Source organism: Zootoca vivipara, chromosome 8 (genome assembly GCF_965207765.1).
Source record: "Zootoca vivipara chromosome 8, rZooViv2.hap1.1, whole genome shotgun sequence".
NCBI lineage: Eukaryota > Metazoa > Chordata > Lepidosauria > Squamata > Lacertidae > Zootoca > Zootoca vivipara.
In genome coordinates this window covers 54,945,754-54,964,046 of record NC_142591.1, presented here as the reverse complement: position 1 = coordinate 54,964,046, position 18,293 = coordinate 54,945,754, and the positions used below count along the sequence as shown (strand labels likewise).

The window sequence follows — 18,293 nt, the reverse complement described above, 5'->3', positions numbered from 1 at the left end:
TAACTGTGAGGGACAGGGGATATCGCGAAGTCCCTCCCCTCCTAAGTTCAAGCCAATCCCCGAGCACAGGGGGAAGCAGAGAGAGTTCCGATTCCAGTGGGGAAGCAGGAAGTCGTGTCCGAGGCTCAGGCAAGGTAGAGGAGCCAGGGTCCCAGGTGGGACAGGAAGGGGCGAATAAGGGCGGGAGACCCATCCCCCCAACTCCGGAATTACGCAGAAAGAGGAGGGGAAAGAGGATGGGTCTGCCAAAGCTTTTGTGTTGGAGAAAGACGCGCCAAAAGCCATTAGGAGGTTCTGAAACCGACTGACAACATCACTCCGTGTAAATAGCAATGACTTGAGCACTGTAAATACGCAGCACCAATAAAAGAATAAAATGCAGAGCTGCGTAGCGTCGTTACTCTGAAGTAGTCCACTCCGGCCACTGTGACAGCAACCTCCTAATCCTTTTTGGGCTACTTTGGAGTTGCCGGGATGAGCGTGTCAGAGGCGGAGAAATGGCGGCAGATCGCGGAGCAAGCCCAGCAAGAACTGCAACAGCTGTCGCTGCAGGCGCAGGGGGAATTGAAGGCAGCTAAAGAGGAGACTAAGAAGGTCCAGGACGACCGGCTACAACTTGCGGAACAGGTGAGAGCGCTTCAGGAAAAAGAGCAGCAATTAAGGGCGGTGGCGGTAGACCTCCAAAACAAGCTGGATGCAGAGAAAAACAAGGCGGGAGGGGCACCCCAAGTCCAAGTGCTGCCAGGAAGGAGAGCCGGGACCCTAGTAAGCAAGTTCAATGGAGACCCGAGGGAATTTCAGGGCTTTGAGACTGAGATTGTGTATGCTCTTGAGCTGCACCACGATGAGTTCCCTGATGATGAGCACAGGGTAGCGTTTATTGTGGAGCACCTTACCGGGGCAGCCAGGGAGTGGCTAAGACCGTTAATTGCAACAAGGAATCCTTGCATGAAGAATGTCAAACTATTTCTAGAAGGTTTGAAAACGATGTATTCGTCCGATAGTCATATGGATCAGACTAAGGAGGAACTTCATAATTTACGCCAAGGAAATATGACAGTTCGCGCGTATTGGGCGAAATTCACCATGCTGGTGCACAGATTGGGGTGGGAACTTGAGTCCCCCCCAATGCAAGCGGCGTTCTACTTGGGGTTGCATGAGGAGGTGAAGGATGAGCTCTCGAGAGGTCCAAAGCCCAGTAATATGGATCAGCTGAGCAAAGCGGCTCTGGCGGTGGGGGTGAGACAGGAATCCCGGTGGAGCGACAAGCAAGCAACGCGCGCAAAGCGGGCTTGGTTCCCACGGTCGCAGGAGAAGCCACTCCCCCAACAACCCTTTCAAGCCACGCCTGGGGCCAGTCAGGACCAGGAACCCATGCAGATTGATAGCGCGCGCGCGCGGGCTTTTCAAACCCCAGCGGCGCCAAGACGCAAGGAGGGAAGGGGTGGGAATTGCTTTCTCTGCAACTCCCCCCAGCATCTCGTCAGAGACTGCCCACATCGCAGGGAGTGGCAAGGAAAGGCGGGAACGGTTGTGCCCTCCCCCACTGACGCAGCACCACAGCAGGGAAACGGGAAAGCCTGGCTGCAGGAGACAAGGGGCGGCAGCCAGGCACAGTCAGCAGACAACAGCCCCAGCCCACCCACCCGCACAGAGAGGAGCAGAGCCAGCCCACCCCTCCCAGAGCAGGAGTGGTTCTAGAAGTGACGCTCACGCTTCCAAATGGCTATCCCCTGACAGTCCTCGCCCTAATTGACAGTGGGGCGTCAGCGAACTTCTTCTCGAGAAACTTTGCAGAAGAGCACCAGATCCAGCTTCTGCAGCTGGATTTTCCTCTGCACGTGGCAACCATTGACGGCAGAGAGCTGCTGGGAGGGGCCATCACGCATCAAACCCCCCCCATGAGAATGACGGTTGGAAGGCACTCAGAGACACTGGCATTCAACGTCACCACCATCTCAGACCCCCCCATCGTTTTGGGCATGAGCTGGCTGGCGCGCCATGACCCCTCCATAAGTTGGCACCAGAGATGCATCACTTTTGGATCGGACTTTTGCCTGGAACATTGCATGCAGCACCAACCAGGGGAGGGGCCTCCGATAGCCACGGTGGCCACCATGCACGTCAAAGGGGGTGAAGCGATACCCAAGCCGTACTGGGACCTGCAGGAGGTCTTCAGCGAAGCGGAGTCCGACCACCTACCCCCACACAGGCCTTTTGACTGCCAGATCAACCTGGTGCCAGGGGCAACTATACCCCCAGCCAAGCTGTACGGCATGTCAGACCAGGAACTGGAAGATCTGCGCGCTTTCATCGACAAGAACCTCAAGCGGGGGTTCATCAGAGAAAGCAAGGCAGCAGGGGGCAGCCCGGTCTTCTGGGTGGACAAGAAAGACACGCAACAGCGCCGTCTTGTGGTGGATTTTAGACGCCTGAATTCAGTGACAGAGCCAGTGGCTTTCCCCATGCCCAGAGTGGATGATCTCCTGACAGCGGCACGCAGGGGCAAGATTTTCACCAAGCTAGACCTGAGGGGGGCGTACAACTTGATCAGGATCCGGGAAGGCGATGAATGGAAAACCACGATGTTCACGCCTCTGGGCTCTTTTGAATATCTGGTGATGCCCTTCGGGTTGCAAGGGGGCTCAGCATGCTTCCAGGCCTTCATGCACCACGTCCTGGGGTCCCTCCTCTTCAGGAAATGCTTGGTCTTCCTGGATGACATCCTTATTTACTCCAACGACCCAGTGCAGCACGTGAAAGATGTCAGGGAGGTGTTGCAGCGCCTGAAGGAGAACCACCTGTATGTGAAGCTGGAGAAGTGCAAGTTTCACACCAAGGAGGTGGACTTCCTGGGCTACAAGCTGTCAGACAAGGGGCTGGCGATGGACAAGGACAAGGTGCAGGCCATCCTGGACTGGCACAGCCCCAGGACTCGCAAAGATGCCCAACGCCTACTAGGCTTCGCCAACTTCTACAGGAAGTTCATCAAGAACTTCTCTCGCGTTACGGCTCCCATCACTGACTGCCTGAGAGGCAAGCAGAAGTTCAGGTGGACACCAGAGGCGCAAGCAGCGTTTGAAAGCCTCAAGAGGGTGTTCGCCTCAGACCAGAACCTGTTCCACGTGGTTCAGGACGCGCCCCTACGCGTGGAGACAGATGCTTCTGATAAAGCTGTGGGCGCCATTTTGTTGCAACTGGACGCCAACCGAGAGTGGAGACCCTGTGCCTTCTTCTCCAGGAAATTGACTCAGCCAGAGCGAAACTACACAGTGTTTGATCGGGAACTTCTGGCGATCCACGCTGCGTTCCAGCACTGGAGACACTTCCTGGTGGGCGCCAAGCACCCCATCCAGGTGTGCACAGACCACAAGAACCTGGAGTTCTGGAGAACTGCCAGGGTGCTCAACCAGCGGCAGATACGGTGGGCAGAGTTCTTCTCGAACTTCAACTTCTCCATACACTACATCCCGGGAGAGCAGAATGTCAGGGCGGATGCCCTCTCCCGCAAGCCAGAATACATGGAGGAGGAGGCGCCACCGGCACCCAGGCACATTTTCCCCCCGTCAGCATGGTCCTGCGGAGCAGCAGTGGTGAGCGAGGCAGAACTCACAGCACTGACGGCAGCGGATGAATTTGCCAACCGCATCTGCAGAGAACTGAGAAGGGGGGGGGAGCAGGCAAAAGACTTTGCAGAACGCAGGGGGCTGCTTTTCTACAAGGGTGCACTGTACCTGCCCACCACCCAGCTTAGACGTACGGTCCTCAAGCAGATGCACGACAACCCAACGGCGGGTCATTTTGGGAGGGACAAAACCACTCACCTAGTCATGAGACACTTCTGGTGGCCAGGGGTGCGGGAAGATGTTCGAGACTATGTACGGGGCTGTGACACCTGCCAGCGGGCAAAGGTGGTCAGAGCAGCGCCACCGGGATTGCTGGAGCCCTTAGCCACGCCACACAGGCCGTGGGAAGTGGTGTCCATGGACTTCATCACAGATCTGCCTTCTTCCAGGGGCAAGACCGCAGTGTTGGTGGTGGTGGACCTCATGTCCAAAATGTGCCACTTTATACCGTGTGCCAGGGCGGTCTCGGCAGAAGAGACAGCCAAACTGTTTGTGGATCACGTATTCAGACTGCATGGATTACCCTTAAGGGTTATTTCGGATCGTGGCCGCCAATTTGTTTCCAGGTTCTGGCGGCGGCTCATGAACCTCCTGCAGGTGGAGGTCAGCTTGTCGACGGCTAGACACCCGCAGACCAATGGACAGGCGGAGAGGGTCAACGCCATTCTGCAGCAGTACCTGAGATGCTACGTCAGCCAGAGGCAAACGGACTGGGTGGATCGCCTGCCACTGGCAGAATTTGCCTACAACAATGCGGTGCACGTCTCCACAGGGGTGTCGCCCTTTAAGGCCAATTACGGGCGTGACCTCAGATCTTTCCCTGAGAGGGAGGGGGAGGAGGAGGAGGAGGGCCCACAGGCTGAGGATTGGGCAGAGGAACTGGAGACGGTGCACCAGCAGCTCAGAGAACACTTGGAGAGAGCCAAGGAAGCGTACAAGAGGGGGGCAGATCGCCACAGGCGACCGGGGGAGGTCATTAGGATGGGGGACAAAGTTTGGTTGTCCTCGGAGGGCCTTCCCATCAGAGGGCGATGCAAAAAGCTGGCGCCCAGAAGGTTGGGCCCCTTCACGGTCACGCAACAGGTCAACCCGGTGGCATACAGGCTGGCACTGCCAGAGGACATGAGGGTGCACCCAGTGTTTCATAGATCGCTGCTGTCACCGTACAGGGAAAGCAGCAGGCTCAGAGACAGCGAACAAACCCCTGAGGGAGGGGGGGAGAGGGAAGGCAGGGAGCAACTCAATGAGGCCACAGCCATCCTGGATTCAAGGTGGGGGGTGGGGGGCCTGGAGTACCTCATGGCATGGGAGGATGCTCCACCGTCCCAGAATGAATGGGTCCCAGCCACTCAGATACAGGAGGAATTCCTGGTAGAAGAATTTCACGCCCTTTTTCCCCATAGACCCAAGCCCTGGCACATGGAAAGGGAGGGGGAGGGGGAGGAAGCACGGGAGAGCAGTTCACCATGGCGCTGGGAAGCGGAGTTTGAGGAACCAGAGGATGAGGTATGGGTGTCACCGAGATCCACCCAGTCAGAGGAAGGAGCAGATTGGCAGAACATTTTTACCCCCACCAGCTCTGACGCCACAGACTTTTTGGGATTCCCGTCCTCCCAGGCGGAAGGGGGGGGCTTGCAGGACTGGGGGGAGGTGTTCACACCAACGGGCTCGGAAAGCACTGAGTTCTTAGGCTTCCAGTCGTCACCGACACCTGGGGGGGACCTGGGGAGGGGTGAAGGAGAGCTTGGGAGGGGGGTGGATGTGAGGGACAGGGGATATCGCGAAGTCCCTCCCCTCCTAAGTTCAAGCCAATCCCCGAGCACAGGGGGAAGCAGAGAGAGTTCCGATTCCAGTGGGGAAGCAGGAAGTCGTGTCCGAGGCTCAGGCAAGGTAGAGGAGCCAGGGTCCCAGGTGGGACAGGAAGGGGCGAATAAGGGCGGGAGACCCATCCCCCCAACTCCGGAATTACGCAGAAAGAGGAGGGGAAAGAGGATGGGTCTGCCAAAGCTTTTGTGTTGGAGAAAGACGCGCCAAAAGCCATTAGGAGGTTCTGAAACCGACTGACAACATCACTCCGTGTAAATAGCAATGACTTGAGCACTGTAAATACGCAGCACCAATAAAAGAATAAAATGCAGAGCTGCGTAGCGTCGTTACTCTGAAGTAGTCCACTCCGGCCACTGTGACAATAACTAATACGTGTTTTGATTTGAACATAGGAACACAGGAATAAAGATAGAAGTAGATTATACTGTGAATACTTGGCTACTGCCAAAAGCAGTAACATCAAGTAAATCTCAGTTCACAACGGCAATGTGAGTTTTCCTAACCACACTCTTTTTCCTTAGGATCAGGGAATGCCTCAGTGCATTGGTATCACATCACATGCTTTCTGTGACTAAACCTTATCAAGGGATGGGGAAAAGAAATAATAATAATAAAATAATAATAATAATTTATTATTTATACCCCGCCCATCTGGCTGGGTTTCCCCAGCCACTCTGGGCGGCTTACAACAGAAAAAATGAAATAAAACAATTAAACATTAAAAGCCTCCCTAAACAGGGCTGCCTTCAGATGTCTTCTAAAAATCTGGTAGCTATTTTTCTCTTTGACATCTGATGGGAGGGCATTCCACAGGGCGGGCGCCACCACCGAGAAGGCCCTCTGCCTGGTTCCCTGCAACTTGGCTTCTCGCAACGAGGGAACCGTCAGAAGGCCCTCGGTACTGGACCTCAGTGTCCGGGCAGAACGATGGGGGTGGAGACGCTCCTTCAGGTATACTGGACCGAGGCCATTTAGGGCTTTAAAGGTCAGCACCAACACTTTGAACTGTGCTCGGAAACGTACTGGGAGCCAACGTAGATCTTTCAAGTATTGGGTGACTGCATTTGTCACCAACCATCCAGTACCCATATTGTACAGAAGGGCTCATGCTATAAAGGAAAAGGCAGGGAATCCATACTGAAATCCACAACCCATCTTCTGATCCTTCATCCCAACCCTCTTAATTTCAGCTAAGCCCTGCTGCATCAGGCTAAAGGCCCATCTAGCCCATAATCTCACAGTGGCCTACCAGGTGCCTACGGGAAGACCACAAGCAGGACCTGAGCACAAAAACAGTCTCCCCACTCGTGATTCACAGTAATCCGTAATCAGAGACATACCATCTCCATCAATGGAGGGGGAAGATAGCCAATGTGGCTAAAGGTAAGGGACACCCTCATTCTCCTGAAATTCAAGCACCCACCCAAAGTGTTCCATTGACAGGTAAGAGAAGGAAGTTGAGACATAGTAGTAATCATAATGGGAAGGGTGGTGGAGAAAAGAATCAGGATGCTCCCTTACATGGGTTTCCCTACCATAACACTTGTTTCTCCATTTGTCCTGAAAGAGACAGGGTAGTGAAAGGGAATCTCATCTTAATCCCACCCTCTGCCTCGCCCACTGAAAAATATAGGTGGTGTCTGCTTGCGATGGTTTTGGGGCAACAGTCAAAAGAGACCCTCCTGCTGCCTTGCCCAATCCCCAAATTTCTGTTATTAATCTTACAGACAAGAACTCACCCAGTTCGCAAGTATAATATTATTCCTACTATCAGGGAATAGGACAAAGCATTTTATTCTAATTGTGAGTTATGGATTGTTCCCAATATGTCACAAAATGTACCGAGCTGAATATAAATCAGGCACCATGTGCAGACATCTAAATGCCTCCCACATCTGATAAAATGACAAAATTTGTGACATTACCTCCCATCCTTCAATGTGAGACTGCCATTCTTCTAAAACCTCTAATTTTTCCATCTGTCTCTTGGCCTCATTTATGTTGGAGCAGACAGCTTTCATGGCTTGGAGAGCTTCCATTAAGGCTGCGTAGTCACTGTGTTTTTTGGGAGTGCGCTTTATCAACTCCTTTTTAAAAAAAATTAAAATAAAACAATTAATCCCTGCACTTTCACAATAATGAAAACCAATTCCTGCACTTTCACTGCTCATCATTTCACTGTTGGGGAAGAACCATAGCTCAGTGGCAGAACATCTATTTTGGACATAGAAGATCCTAGGTTCAGTCCTCATCATCTCCTGTTAGGGATGGGAGAGGTACCTGCATAAAACTCTGGGGAGCTGCTGCCAATCGTTGACTAGATGGGCCAATAGTCTGACCATAAGGCAGATTCCTATGTTCCTATTATTGGAGACAAGCTGTAGTGTCATGCACACTTACTTGGGAGCAAGTCTCACTGAATCCAGAAAGATTCATAGGAATGAACAATGAAACTGATAGGGATACTAAAACTAAATATTAGGCATTAGTACCCTTTTTTATTAAATCTATGCTTAATTCTCCCATTCAGTTCTCTCAAGGGACTTCCCCAACTCCTTCCCTGGACTAAGTAGCACACACCAGTCCATAGCATACTGCAGGATTGGGATTTCAGGGGCTCCACAAATATGCAGCATGGAAAAAGGGAAATGCTAGCCCCATTCTTCAGAGATGCTGATAGCAGGGAATGGAGACAAGCTCCTGGCAAACAATGGGAGGGAACTACATCCAGCAGTAGATATGCTTAAGAGAGGAAGGAAGCAGGGTTTCTCCTAAGCAGTCTTCTCTAATCTGTTACCCTCCAGATATTTGGGACTTCAACTTTCATCAGCCACAGCCAATCTATCACAGCTGTTGTCAACTCCCCCAGTCCAAACATGGAACCTGTCAGTCACAAAGCAGTTCCTCGCAGCGGCACTACTCTCTCCAACCTTCCCCCAGCTGGGGACAAAGATGCGAACTGCTAGAATGATCCCAATGTTGCCTGCCTGCTAGAGTTTCACACTTGTTCTTTATATCCCTTCACCTAAAGGATTCTGCAGGCATAACATGGATTAATGGATCGGATCCAAAGTAAACTTCTATCAAGCACAATAGGGGAAAATGTGAAATGATAAGTCTCATTTGCTTTAGGAAAAGGATTGTCATTACTTAACATCAAACAGAATTTAACAAAGAAATTAAGTTTCAGTATAAAATATATAAAGTATATATTTTCAGTATAAAATATTCTAAGCAACAAAAAATGCATACCTTCAGAAGAAGTGGATACTTGCATATTCTCTGGATTGGTGTTACTAAATAACCTTCCAATGGTACATCAGTATTCTTCCGTCCTCCTAACAACATGCAGTTCTAGAAAGGAATTGAAACACTTAATTCTTTTGGAAGTAACTTCTCCATTGTCAATATTATGCTTCTAGATTTTGCTTGACTGTTCAGTTTTCAGATGGTTTCACTGGGTGGCAATGCCTTTTATCAAATTCCCTTTATTAGCAGGCTGCAAACATTCCTCTGTTATTATGGCCAAAGTTGCCACATAAGAACATGAGCCTTTTGGATCAGGCCAGTGGTTCATCTAGTTCAGCATCCTGTTTCCACAGTTTTCTGAGAAGAACTTACAGTTTGCATTCACCCAGACCTTTCCTCACTTTTATTTGAGCCATCGCCCAGCTTATTTCATCACCCTAAACCAGGGGTTCCCAACCTGCGGCCCATGAGCCGGAAGTAGTAGTGCCGGAAGTGGCCATGGAGGCCGTGTATCCGGCCCATGAGCTGCCCCCGAACCGAGCCGCCCACTCAGCGAATCCCCGTGAGCTGCGCAGTGCGGCGCGGGGACTCTCTTCCGTGGCTCCGGAAATTGCTTCTGCGCATGCCCGGATGCCAAAAGTCGTGTCTGCGCATGTCCGCGGTGCCGGAAATCACTTCTGCACATGCCCAGATGCTAAAAATAGCTTCTGCACAGGTGCTATTTCCACGTCTGGGCATGCGCAGAAGCAATTTCCGGCGCTGCGGACATGCGCAGAAGCAATTTCTGGCATCACGCTGTGCCGGTCCAGCCCATGGAGGATCTCCACGGGAGTGATCCAGCCCATGCCCATTAAGCCTTGCTGACCCTTGTCCTAAGCTCTACAGCAGGCATCCCCAAACTTCGGCCCTCCAGATGTTTTGGACTACAATTCCCATCTTCCCCAACCACTGGTCCTGTTAGCTAGGGATCATGGGAGTTGTAGGTCAAAACATCTGGAGGGCTGCAGTTTGGGGGTGCAGTTTGGTCAGACTCATGTTTGTAGCTTCGAGAACACTGTCCAACCATCTCGTCTCTGTCGTCTCCTTCTCCTTGTGCCCTCAATCTTTCGCATGATACAGTAATGACTACTAACTTAGCTGGAAATGTCATGTAGGTGAGTTTCTATCAATGGATTTTATCAAATGTTGTATATCACCCTCAGAACCTTTGAATTAAAGGGTAGATACATTATTAATACTAAAGTGGTGATGGTGACGTCCAAAGGCAGTCTACACATACTAGATGATGGAGAAAAATGTCAGGGCAGGAGGAGTTGATAGGGGGCACTGTCATGCAGTGGTTCCGCTCCTTCCTCCTGGGCCGTGTTCAGAAAGTGGTGGTGGGGGATGAGTGTTCGGAACCCGGGCTCTCACTTGTGGGGTGCCTCAGGGCTCTGTCCTCTCCCCCATGCTTTTTAACATCTACATGCAGCCGCTGGGAGAGATCATCAGGGGGTTTGGGCTGGGTGTCCATCAGTATGCTGATGATACCCAGCTCTACCTCTCTTTTAAATCAGAACCAGTGAAGGCGGTGAAGGTCCTGTGTGAGTGCTTGGAGGCGGTTGGAGGATGGATGGCGGCTAACAGATTGAGATTGAATCCTGACAAGACAGAAGTACTGTTTGTGGGGGACAGGAGGCGGGCGGGTGTGGAGGACTCCCTGGTCCTGAATGGGGTAACTGTGCCCCTGAAAGACCAGGTGCGCAGCCTGGGAGTCATTCTGGACTCACAGCTGTCCATGGAGGCGCAGGTCAATTCTGTGTCCAGGGCAGCTGTCTATCAGCTCCATCTGGTACGCAGGCTGAGACCCTACCTGCCTGCGGACTGTCTCGCCAGAGTGGTGCATGCTCTAGTTATCTCCCGCTTGGACTACTGCAATGTGCTCTACGTGGGGCTACCTCTGAAGGTGACCCAGAAACTACAACTAATCCAGAATGCAGCAGCTAGACTGGTGACTGGGAGCAGCCGCCGAGACCACATAACACCGGTCTTGAAAGATCTACATTGGCTCCCAGTACGTTTCCGAGCACAGTTCAAAGTGTTGGTGCTGACCTTTAAAGCCCTAAATGGCCTCGGTCCAGTATACCTGAAGGAGCGTCTCCACCACCATCGTTCTGCCCGGACACTGAGGTCCAGTACCGAGGGCCTTCTGGCGGTTCCCTCATTGCGAGAAGCCAAGTTGCAGGGAACCAGGCAGAGGGCCTTCTCGGTAGTGGCGCCCGCCCTGTGGAACGCCGTCCCATCAGATGTCAAAGAGAAAAACAGCTACCAGATTTTTAGAAGACATCTGAAGGCAGCCCTGTTTAGGGGGGCTTTTAATGTTTAATAGATTATTTTATTTCATTTTTCTGTTGGAAGCCGCCCAGAGTGGCTGGGGAAACCCAGCCAGATGGGCGGGGTATAAATAATAAAATTATTATTATTATTTATGAACTTTATTGGAGTCACCTGGTTGGTGACAAAATGGACCTTTGGTCTGACCTACCAGGGCTCTTCAATTCTTTCTGCCCTTAAAACAGGCAAATATTTCACTTTTGACAATAACTGTTATCAATTGATCAGTTTAAACAAAAGACTTAGGTACAGAATACAAATAAATATTAGCTTACCAGTAGAAAAGCCCGTACTGTTCTTATTTTGTTAAGCTCAAGCAGAAGCTTTTGTGCCTTCTCATGGTTACTACAGTATTCATCATAGATCCGAAATTTGTCTTTCTGTGGGGAGGGGGGCAGTTTATATTAGTCATTTGGTCCCCAGGTTTGCTTTTTAACTTTTTGAGTAAACATTTTTAAAGGCTTAAGTTACATATATAAAACAAATACCTGAACTCAATTAGGTAAGTAAGTAAATAAAACTATAAAATACAAACACATTACGCCCAATACTGAAAAACTAACCACAGACAAAACCCGACAGGAAGAATTAGTGCTCAATTTCATTTAAGTGTCGGCTTCATAGTTCAGTTCAAGTAGTTTTTGTGCTCTCTCACTGATTCTAAACCCAGTGCAGCGTGAATACTAGATGTAACTGCAAAACTGCATTTTTGGCAGAATTACAAGGTAGCACTTCATGCCAAGGAATACATCACACAGACTGCCACTCATTTCCATAGCAAATGCGCTTTAATGTAAAATGCTTTTTGCACCTGACTGAAAAAAATTAAATCTATTTCTTTAAATGTGGTAAATCATTATAATCAATGTATGCTAAAGGGTACCTTGATGGGGGGAAAACACGCAGTGCATCGTGCTATCTACAAAATGAACACTGAAACTGTAAGGTTTTCCTTTTTCGCTGTGACTCTTGCTTCCAAGTGTCCTGAAAAGACCTTTAATTATGCAATCAAGTCTGTTTTTGTCCTCAGTGTGAAGTGTACATGAGCTACCATGCCAGAATTCTTTTTTTTTTAAGCTGGGCTGAAGAAGAGAAAATCAATTAAATATGAAGCTTATATTATTAAAGTTGACATACAAAGTGAAGGAAGCAGGCTCCCACTTCTTGTTGGGCATTGGGTTCAGGATGTAGACATTCTTCAATACTAGACAGGAAGTCCTTGTGCGCTTCAAGAATATCTTCAATGTTTGAGAACAATGTCTGTAAACAAGAAGCCCAGAGAATCAATCAATGAATGAATGAATGAATGAAAAGAAATAAACTACAATACATAAAATGAGAGTAAATAACAACTAACCTTAACTGTTTCTTCCGTAACATTTTTATCAACCTTGGAAAAAGCCCATTGCATTATTCTGTGAAGGAACGCCTTGGGAGAGAAGGAGAAAAATAAAAATAAAGAAACTTTAAGGTAAAGAAGTGTTGTTTTGAGATCCAGCGTGGTTTAGTGGTTAGAGTGTCAGTCTAGGGCCTGGGAGACCAGGCTTCAAATCCCCACTTGGCCATGAAGCTCACTGGGTGGGCTTGGCTTAGTCACTGCCTCTCAGCCTAACCTACCTCATGGGGTTGTTCTGGGGATTAAATGAAAAGGGAGAGAACCATTCATACTACCTTGAGCTGCTTGCATAAAAAGGTGGGATAGAAATACAGTAAGTAAATAAGTAAATTACCATGTTAGTCTATAGCAGCAAAAATACATTTTTTTCCAAAAAACAATATTATTATAATTCGCTCTTCATCAAATTATTGGTGTCAGTAGTACAAAGAGAACTGAGAAGGTGGCGCACTATACCACTGATACCAGTAAAGTTAACAAAATGAGAACTGAAGAACACAAATGCATGTCTCAAGAGAGTTTCAAACATGAATTAATAATTTATTGGCAAAACATGGTAATAGGGGGAAACCATGTATTAAAAAGGGGGGTAATGAACCATAATGTGATAAATGGAAGGCTGAAGCTGCCCTCAATCAAGTGCAGACACTTCTTCCATAGCATAAGCCAGCGTTTCTCAACCGCTGTTCCGCGGCACACTAGTGTGCCGCGAGACGCTGGCTGGTGTGCCACGACGTGCGGCGACGAGAAGGGCGATTTGCATTGTCACGTGCCTGGCGGCCGCCAATAAATTACACTGACCCGCCGGAAAGCAATATTTCTCCTCCTCTTTCCCAAAGCTCAGTGCAAACGAGCCTGGCGGCCGCCAATACTTGACACTAACCCGCCGGAAAGCAATATTTCTCCTCCTCTTTCCCAAAGCTCAGTGCAAACGAGCCTGGCGGCCGCCAATGCACAGCACTAACCCGCTGGAAAGCAATATTTGGCAAGTGTTTCTTACAGTCATAATTATAAAATAGGGCGGCACAGAGTTAAATTTTTTAACTTTTTAAATGGTGGTGTGCCTCGTGATTTTTTTCATGGAACAAGTGTGCCGTGGCCCAAAAAAGGTTGAGAAACACTGGCATAAGCAGCAACTATTTTCTCCCAAATAAACATGACTTGTATTAGAATGTTAAGCATACGGTCCATTTTATTATCCAGTTGTGGATAAGTTAGGCAGCAAGGGTTGCAGTAGCTTCCACAATCTAATTACTCTTTTGTTCCCCTGTTGTCACAGGCTTCCAGACAACAGTTTCATAATCACACACCCTTGAGTGGGGGACAACGACACACAATTGTTCAAGTCTCACCTCCAAGTATTTTATGCATGTGGGGGGGAAAGTAGGAAAACAGAAGCCAAACTATGTATATATGTTGAAAGGGACAACCTAGTCAGGGGTGAGGAACTTCAGGCCAGCAAACTACATGCATCCCTAGACCTCAGTGGTTTTACTTCACAGCCTCCTTGAGTGTTTTAGCTTGGCTGGAATATGTCCTTGATCTCTGACTCTTGCTTGCTGAACAGAATATAGAAAGTAGCCTACTTAACAAAGGTAGAATTTTAACTCATGAGACCCTTAGGCTGAAGAAGGTTCTTCACACTTGGCCTTGTCCGCCACAAAAGTGCTCACAATAGGTGCTCACATAGAGCAGACATCTACTATGGAGCACCAACAAAATATATGCATTTGTGCAGTACAAACATGACCTCTGTTTGCATGACTTTAAAACATCAGGTAGGAACACTGACAGCCAGATGCTGAATATTGAAATGAACCTATATTTGAAATTGATGGTCTAGATAACTGTACTAGGGACACAGTTGATCTTTAAAACAGCAATGTCGCTGGAATCCTAAAGAGCATATTTTTCATATCTGTGCAGGCATTTTATGATATATACTTACGGTATCTTCTAAGACAGTTAAGATGTATACTATATCATAAATTAGGAACAAGACAGAATAAGTAGATAGCTTTAGCAGCATGACAAATGTGGAAGAGCTTACAGAAGCCCTATCAATTTATGAGAGGTGCCTGGGCATCAATGATGGAAAGGTGCAATACAGACACAAACTTCCTAACTGTTAATCATTTTCTCTTATGTTGCCAGAACACTTTCTCTCTCCCTCTCTCTGGTTTGTGTGTTGTCCTTCATCACAGTTTTCATAAGAGACCATCTAATTCTACAACAGAGGATTTCATATAATGGAAGTGTGGTAGGTGACTGCTTCCTTCTCCTGCAACATAATAATATTATTGGCTTGTATTCTGAGAAACACAAGAAGGGAAATCGTGGAAGGGCGTTTCCTCCCCACCCCCTTGCAGTCACCAGTGCCCTCCCACAAAACCCACTTCAGGGGGTCAGGGCATGGGGAACAGGACATGGTGGTTCCTGAGAGGGGGTGGAATGTGTAACCCTTCTTCATTTCACGCTATTATTAATTCTTATGAAAACATAAAATATACCTGCTCTATAAGTTCAACATGTTTACAAAACATTTGCCTGCATAGATGCTCAATGCTTATTTTTCCAAATGTGTTAGGGTGGAGTCCTAAATTATATTTTCTATTTGTTGTAACTCACCCTGGGATCTCATGGTGAAGGGCAGGTGATAAATCATATAAACAAGCAAGCAAATAATAAAATGGGGCTGGGGACTGACTGTGGTTGATCTGCCTCATCCAGTGGCCTTTCCGGTTCTCTCCAGCAGAGCAGAAGTGAAGATGGAGCAACACTCTTGTGCTCTTCTTTCTCCCTCCATTATTATTTTTAATTACAAATTTCCCTTCCATTAAAACTACACCAGCTCCAGGGGGCTAGAAAGACATACCCTCCGATCTACCCTAACAAATCCCACTTTTCAATGTAAGGCAAGGTTCATGGAAGTTTCAACATTGGCAGAGAGTGGCATCTGACATCAGATCTCCCTGTTCAAGGCTGGTGCTGAAGAAGTGTGCATGCACATGAAAGCTCATACCAATAACAAACTTAGTTGGTCTCTAAGGTGCTACTGGAAGGAAATATTTTTTACGTATTTTGTTTCAAGGCTGGTGCTGTTTTTGCTCTCAGAGAGGAAGGATTCAATGGTAGGGAGGTCCTGAGAGAATGCCCTCTCAAAGACCATAGGATTAGAGGGCTAATTTAAATAAAAGTTTGTAAGTAAACAAGCTTTACATTTATAATCAACTGCTTTATTTAACCTACATTCCTGACACTAATTTATAGATGCTGAAATACATAAACATTTGGCTTAGCAACAGATTTTACATAAATTACCAGTGCCACATTCATTACTTTGAAGCCCCACCTTAAAATGTAGCAGCCTACCTTTAAGTCACTAAAGCTTATGCTTTAGGATACAGTATTCACAATACTGGTATTCTAATCTCTTCTGCCTGTTTTCAGCTAATTTCAGTTTTGGAAGACGATTAAAGATAGCACTATAAATGATTGTACTAGGAGCGCAAACAACCCAATTGTAATGCTATTTGCATCCTTCAAAAATAAAAAAGCTTATTTTTATGTCCTGTCCCCTGATTAAAGGGTTATTACTGGTATTATGGATCATTCAAAAAAATTAACCTTTTCTGAAACTAAAGTCAGATGAAGCAAGTTACATCCCCATGGTGCTAACAAATATGTGGTTCTGCCCTAGACAGTAGAAACATTGCATAATTTTATTAAGAAACGGGAAACAGGTCAGCTGTGTTTGGAAGTAATGCTAAACCACAGTTTAGAATTACAACATTGACCTTGGTCTCTCTTCACCCCCCACCCTGGCTTGTTCACAACTACAAGGCAATTGGAAGTTTCTGTGGGATATAACCAGCCTCATATAACCAACATATTTAACTCTAATTAATGCATGAAAGGGTTAAGACCATAGAGCAAGCTGCCCTGCCAGGCTTAGCTAGGCCTTACCCCATCACCTTTGGAGGAAGGGTTACCAAACTCTTTGTTCTTTCTCTTTCACCTTATGAACACTTTAACTAAGGATGCCTAAGCTGGATGTTCCAAGCTTAGAGTGTGTGACTTTAGCAAGCCACTTTTGTGTTTCTACCATTTACTTCCTTTTACCAAAGCAACAGTTTCCACTTCCTTTTTAGAATAACAGAGTTTAGCAGTTTAGGTTCCAGACTGTAAGCACATCAGAACTATAAAACGTGGAATAGAATTTTCAGTTTTCTATTTATGGAACTGAAAATCTCACTTTTAAGTCTTTTGAGCATCTCTTTGGCTCTGACATAACAAAGCCACTAATGCAATTCAAGAATGATATATGGATAATAACTGCTTTTCAACAGTTACGATACATCTACACCAGAAAATCATTAAATACCAATTTATATTTTGTGAGATTGTTTAGGCAGATAGATAATTTTCTTGCTGAACATGAACAAAATCTTAAAGTCAGTCGTCTAACATGGAATACTAAAGATAATAACCATAATGTGGAAACAGATTTATGTTGCTATGAAAAAAACAGAACCAATTGGGTTTTTACCTGGTTGCACATTTCATATTCAAAAAAAACCTCTGACCAAGTACATATTTTTGCCTTTCACATTTTCTCTCTCTTATTTTTTCAACAAAGCTTTGGAAATGTAGTTACTTTCTTTATTATCGTAATGCTTTTAATGAAAATTTAAAGACCAAGTTTAGATAAATACACATATATTCATATTATATTCCAAACCCTATCTGTGTTCCTTGAATCATTTGGATGTCAGTTGTGTTTACTAACCCATCAGGCAGTATAAATATTTGTATAGATTCTTAATTTGTGTTTAACAGCTTTGATGCATGTTAGATGCAAAGCATATACCGTACATACAATATACTATTGAGAGAATTGATGCACTTCCTTCTGTTTCTGCATATAACACATACTTTTTCAGACAGTTTTTACAGAAGAACTGGAAAATGACTCCTCCTGTAGTTTTTCTTCCTATGTCAATTAACCTGTGCCAGCAACAGAGACAGAAGCCAATCATGCTGCTATTTGATACTGAACAAAAAGACTCTTTTCTCAGTAAGTCACCAGCTGGATGAACACCTGTTTCCCCTACTTGGCTGGAGTGGATGGCACTAAAAGAAATAAACAACCCACCATCCCAGAACAGAACTACTGCCTGCTTCTATTAAAAAAAAAAACCCCTTCAAGTTCTAAAGTGCAGACTGGGAAAATTGCTACTCAAGGACCACATCCATCCCTTGGTCTAATTTAGGGTTACCATACATCTGGATTTTCCTGGACATGTCAGGGATTCCAATGGTAGATTCTGGGGGGAATTTCGGGAAATTATTCAAATGTCCAGATTTTTGAAATCCCCCCTCCAATAAAAGCTCAACAACTTTCTGTGCTTTTCCTTGAAATATGGCAACCTTAGTAATTTCAGTAATTGATGCTTTTGAATTATGGTGCTGGGGGAGACTCTTGAGAGTCCCATGGACTGCAAGAAGATCAAACCTATCCATTCTTAAGGAAATCAGCCCTGAGTGCTCCCTGGAAGGACAGATCGTGAAGCTGAGGCTCCAATACTTTGGCCACCTCATGAGAAGAGAAGAATCCTTGGAAAAGACCCTGATGTTGGGAAAGATTGAGGGCACTAGGAGAAGGGGACGACAGAGGACAAGATGGTTGGACAGTGTTCTCGAAGCTACGAACATGAGTTTGACCAAACTGCGGGAGGCAGTGCAAGACAGGAGTGCCTGGCGTGCTATGGTCCATGGGGTCACGAAGAGTCGGACACGACTAAACGACTAAACAACAACAA

At 47.0% G+C, this 18,293-nt stretch overlaps 1 protein-coding gene across 2 annotated transcripts in view; it reads right to left on the bottom strand.

Annotated features, from left to right (window-relative positions):
- Positions 1-18,293, bottom strand: part of PREX2 (phosphatidylinositol-3,4,5-trisphosphate dependent Rac exchange factor 2) — a 102,824-nt gene that overhangs the window by 62,776 nt on the left and 21,755 nt on the right. For both annotated transcript variants that reach the window (XM_035125053.3, XM_035125054.3), the window contains exons 2-6: positions 12,433-12,504; positions 12,213-12,335; positions 11,351-11,455; positions 8,706-8,807; positions 7,379-7,540 (exon numbers count right to left, since the gene is read on the bottom strand). In XM_035125053.3, the coding sequence (XP_034980944.3) occupies positions 7,379-7,540; positions 8,706-8,807; positions 11,351-11,455; positions 12,213-12,335; positions 12,433-12,504 (564 nt within the window). The remainder of the gene's footprint in view (positions 1-7,378; positions 7,541-8,705; positions 8,808-11,350; positions 11,456-12,212; positions 12,336-12,432; positions 12,505-18,293) is intronic.